A 4779-nucleotide genomic window follows, 5' to 3' on the forward strand; every position below is an offset into this window, starting at 1 on the left:
CGAACCCGCCACCCCAGGTGTACGTGGCTGGCGCCCTAGCCGGTTGAGCTACAGGCGCCGAGCCGGAACCATTTCTTAAACTCACTGCTAGTTGATTAGCAGCTCTAAACAGAAGGAAATCACCAGGAAAAGAAAAAAAGGAAACCACCAGCTTATGTAAAACTTGGTGTTGAAGAGTTAGTTACCCCACTGACAGAAGATGCCTTCTGCATTAGTATGTCTATAAAATGTCTGGGCACTAACAGGAAGCCAGAATTTTCTGTTTTGTCTTTATGTGGTATATCTTAGAATGGTACTCCTGGCCCTCCCTGAAAGTTAAGCAGTCATTTCCCAGTATTCTCTTCCTTGCTTTAAAACTAGATGAGAACTTGATTGCTTCCGTATCCTTTTCCTGTCAGCTGGTTTTGATTATTTCAGGCTCTTGCTGATTATTATCATTATTTCAGTTTCTTCATGATCTCTCCAACTGACCAGCAGGTCCACTGCTGGGCCTGGCTTAAGAAACACATGCCGAAGGACAGCAACCTGGTTCTGGAGGACGTTACCTGGAAATACACTGGTGAGGGGCCTCTTGGGGTCAGTCACATGAGAAAAAGACAGCAGATTCAGATGCCCTTTACATGTTTCTTTGTTACATTTGACTTTCAAAGTGAATGTCAGAGTTAGCAGAGAAGAGACTCACTGACCACAGAAAACTCACCTCTAGCACCTCCTCGTTTTTCATAAGTGAGGTGTGAGATCAGCTTTGGCTTCTCTGTTCTGTTCACTTCTATAGCCACTACTGTAAGCATGCAGGAGTTCAAGTATTTATTGAATGAATGAGTAAATAATTCTTTTTTTTTTTTTGGAGGCAGAGTCTAACTATGTTACCCTCGGTAGAGTGCTGTAGCATCAGAGCTCACAGCAAACCTCAAACTCTTGGGCTTAAGCAATTCTTTCGCCTTAGCCTCCCAAGTAGCTGGGACTACAGGCTCCCGCCACAACACTCGGCTATTTGGTGGTGGTTGTTGCAGTTGTCATTGTTTAGATGGCCCAGGCTGGGTTCAATTGAACCTGCCAGCCTGGCTGTGTGTGGCCACTGCCCTACCCACTGAGCTACAGGCACCGCCCAAAAATAAGTAAATAATTCTTTTTTTTTTGGAGACAGAGCCTCAAGCTGTCCCCCTGGGTAGAGTGCTATGGCATCACAGCTCACAGCGACCTCCAATTCCTGGGCTCAAGCGAGTCTCCTGCCTCCGCCTCCCAAGTAGCTGGGACCACAAGTGCCCACCACAACGCCTGACTGTTTTTTGGATGCAGCCATCATTGTTGTTTGGTGGGCCTGGGCTGGATTCGAACCTGCCACCTTAGGTGTATGTGGCTGGCACCTTAGCCACTTGAGCCACTGGTGCTGAGCCTGCAAAGTTCTTTATTTCATCTGACTGGAGTTCATCCAATAGGGGAAAAAAGCCTTTTCCCTAGGAACATTTTCACTAACATTTAGAGATAATTATTTGATTTCATGGCTGCCTGAGATGGTGAATAACAATCAGGGCAAAACCAGCTTTATTTATTTATTTGTTTGTCCATCTATTTATTTATTTGTTTAGAGACAGTCTCATTTTGTCACCCTCGGTAGAGCGCCATGGAGTCATAGCTCATGTAACCTTTCTTTTCTGTTTAGCCCTCAATCTGATTGGCCCTCGCGCTGTGGATGTGCTGTCCGAGTTGTCTTATGCCCCTATGACTCCAGACCACTTCCCAAGTCTCTTTTGCAAGGTGGGTGCCGGTAAAGTTCTGTTTTTCAAATGGGCAGAGAATATTTATTTTATGGTGGTAGCAGTTATACTTTCTTACTATGGCATTAACACCCCTGAAGGGTAGTCTCACCCTTACTAGGCAGACAGATGACCAAATAAATTTATTTTTCACCCTTCAGGCTCTCCATTTTAATAACCATTAGGATAGTCTTGAAATGAATTCAGCTTCTCTAAAAGTCAGGTGTATATATTTATTAGTTTCTGTAGTGATAGATCAAAACTTTAGGTTACAGGATTATGACACTGATACCATGAAGTGCCATTTGAGGTCAGGCCCCCTCTCTCCATGCAGTGGATCCTCTTTTTATACACAGAGCAACTTCTCTTCTATGTATGTGACATATTCAGGGAAGAAATGGTATAGGCGAATGCCTAATCAATTAAATGATTATTTTTCTATAAGTGGCTACTATCAGCAAATGAAACAAACTCTGAGTAAAAACAATGATAAGTGAATCCCCTCTAGGAAGCAGTTTAGAAGCAGATTAGAGGTCCAAACTGACGCTTTGGCAACGTGTAATCAGCATGTTCCAGACAGTTGCTGACAGAAGCTCTCTGAAGTTGAAACAGAGTTCGAATCCACCTATAGATTATTTTACAGTTTTCCTTCTCCGAGGCAGAGAGGGTGAAAACTCAGAGTTTTCGCAACAGAAAACTCTGCCCTGTGAGCTGTCAATAGATGCCTTCATGCATTCTCTCTGCTGCTTGAAGGAACGATCGTCATGCTTGTGTCTGGCAAATGCACCTCACACAGGATTCCTGTGGAAGCAGTTTGCTTCTGTGCTGCCTAGGACTTTCCACTTTTCTTTATAGGAATGACAATTATGTCAGAGGCTTCTGTTAGGAAACTGAGCTGCTGAGCTTTTATATGGCAGGTGACCAGGATTTGTCTGCAGAGTCCCTCAGAAGACACTTGCCTGTTCTTCATTGCTCCTGAGACCTCTGACTAACACAATCTTTAGCAAGAATTTGCAAAGAGAAATATTTTCTGCTTATTAAAGGCATGGCTTCTATTCTCCACCATCAGCTTGGCTAAATCTCCTGAAGTGAGAAGGAGTTATAGAGGCTATACTCCATTCTCACCGCCTCAGTACCTGGAACCAGACTGTTTTCAAGATGAAATTCTTTCATTGACTTATATCTTCTTGAGGGTTAAAAAACAAGTGTGGCGTTAATGAGAGGGTTTCCCTGGACGAGCCTGCGTGAGTGCCCGCACTCCCATGAGAGTCCCCGTGCTGACTTGCTGCCTTTGTCTCTGCAGGAGATGAGTGTGGGCTACGCAAATGGGATCCGGGTGATGAGCATGACTCACACAGGAGAACCGGGGTTCATGCTTTATATCCCCATAGAGGTGAGATTTGGAACGTTCACCTCTGTCTTCCTTTCCCTGAACTGCCAGGAGGCGTGCTGGCTCTGCCAGACCTTATGGGCATGGCGGGTTTGGAGAGCCATATCTGATGATACAGGGCTGAAGTCCACTACATTGAAGAGACTTTACAATTTTTAACTACGTTAATTAATTTCTTTTGAATAGATGATAGACTTAAAAAGTGTTTACTGCCATCTAACCAGTTCTAACCAACTACCACCAATGAGTTAGTATTATTTTATTTATTTATTTATTTATTTTGAGAAAGAGTCTCAGTATGTCACCCTGGGTAGAGTGCTGTGGCATCACAGCTCACCGCAATCTCCAACCTCTGGACTTAGGCAATTCTCTTACCTCAACCTCTCAAGTAGCTGGGACTACAGGCACCAGCCACAATGCCTGGCTCTTTTTTTTTGTTCCAGTTGTCCTTGTTGTTTTGCTGGCCCAGGCTAGGTTCCAACCCGCCAGCCTCAGTGTAAATGATGTTACTTTTTTTTTTTTAGACAGAGTCTTACTATGTCACCCTCAGTAGAGTGCTGGGGCATCACAGCTCACATCAACCTCAAACTCTTGGGCTTATACACTTCTCTTGCCTCTGCCTCCTGAGTAGCTGGGACTACAGGCACCCACCACAACACCAGGCTACTTTTGGTTGCAGTTGTCATTGTTGTTTTAGTAGACCCAGGCCAGGCTCAAACCCGCCAGCCTAGGTGAATGTGGCCGGCACCCTACTCACTGAGCTATGGGTGCCGAGCCTTGATGTGTTTTTTTTTTTTTTTTGAGACAGAGTCTTACTTGGTTACCCTCGGTAGAATGTGGTAGAGTCATAGCTCACAGCAACCTCCAACTCCTAGGCTCAAGCAGTTCTCGTGCCTCAGCCTCCAAAGTAGCTGGGACTATAGGCACCTGCCACAATGTCTGGCTATTTTTGTTTGTTTAGCAGGCCCAGCCTGGGTTCAGACCCACCAGCCCCAGAGCATGTAGCCGGCACCCTAACCACTACACTACAAGTGCCAAGCCTATGTACTTGAATTGAATAGTGTCATCTTTTGTGGCTTCTATGTAAGAGTTTGATTCGTTAGAAAGCACTCCTGCACTCCAAACTTCTAATGAGGCTGTGAGCTGAGTGTGTCACATCGCTCAACCCTTAGGAAGGTCTGGGATTAGGGCCAGAAGAGCCTAAACAGGGCTTTTTGACAGGGTGATGAGTTCCCAGAGAATAAGGCTTTGTATAAAATCAGATTGGGCAGGAGATCCTGTGGACCCCACCATTTCGGGGGGCCCAGTAGTCAATGCCTCCTTTTAGCCATAGCTTAGAACAGACTCAGCCAGCATAGTTCAATGTCTGAGGTAAGATACCCCAAATAGAGGCTTTATAACCCAATTCAGACTACTCTTCTCTCTTTCTCTCAAAAAAAAAAGACTAGGCAAAATGGCTCACACCTGTAATCCTAGCACTCTGGAAAACAGAGTCAGGAGGATCCCCCGAGCTCAGGACTTGAAGACCAGCCTGAGCAAGACCTCATCTCTACTAAAAATAGAAAAAGAAGGCTTGATGCCTGTAGCTCAGCAGCTAGGGCACCAGCCACATACATCGGTGCTGGTGGGTTT

The 4779-nt window shown here is 45.2% G+C and overlaps 1 protein-coding gene across 5 annotated transcripts in view; it reads left to right on the plus strand.

Moving 5' to 3' along the window:
- PDPR (pyruvate dehydrogenase phosphatase regulatory subunit) overlaps window positions 1-4779 on the plus strand; it is a 53249-nt gene that overhangs the window by 42298 nt on the left and 6172 nt on the right. For all 5 annotated transcript variants that reach the window (XM_023514123.1, XM_023514122.1, XM_012806169.2 and 2 more), the window contains 3 exons: window positions 447-559; window positions 1664-1758; window positions 3061-3150. In XM_023514123.1, coding sequence (XP_023369891.1) covers window positions 447-559; window positions 1664-1758; window positions 3061-3150 — 298 coding nt within the window. The remainder of the gene's footprint in view (window positions 1-446; window positions 560-1663; window positions 1759-3060; window positions 3151-4779) is intronic.

The sequence above is a fragment of the Otolemur garnettii genome, unplaced genomic scaffold (assembly GCF_000181295.1).
Source record: "Otolemur garnettii isolate 467f Iridium unplaced genomic scaffold, OtoGar3 scaffold00047, whole genome shotgun sequence".
Taxonomy (NCBI): domain Eukaryota; kingdom Metazoa; phylum Chordata; class Mammalia; order Primates; family Galagidae; genus Otolemur; species Otolemur garnettii.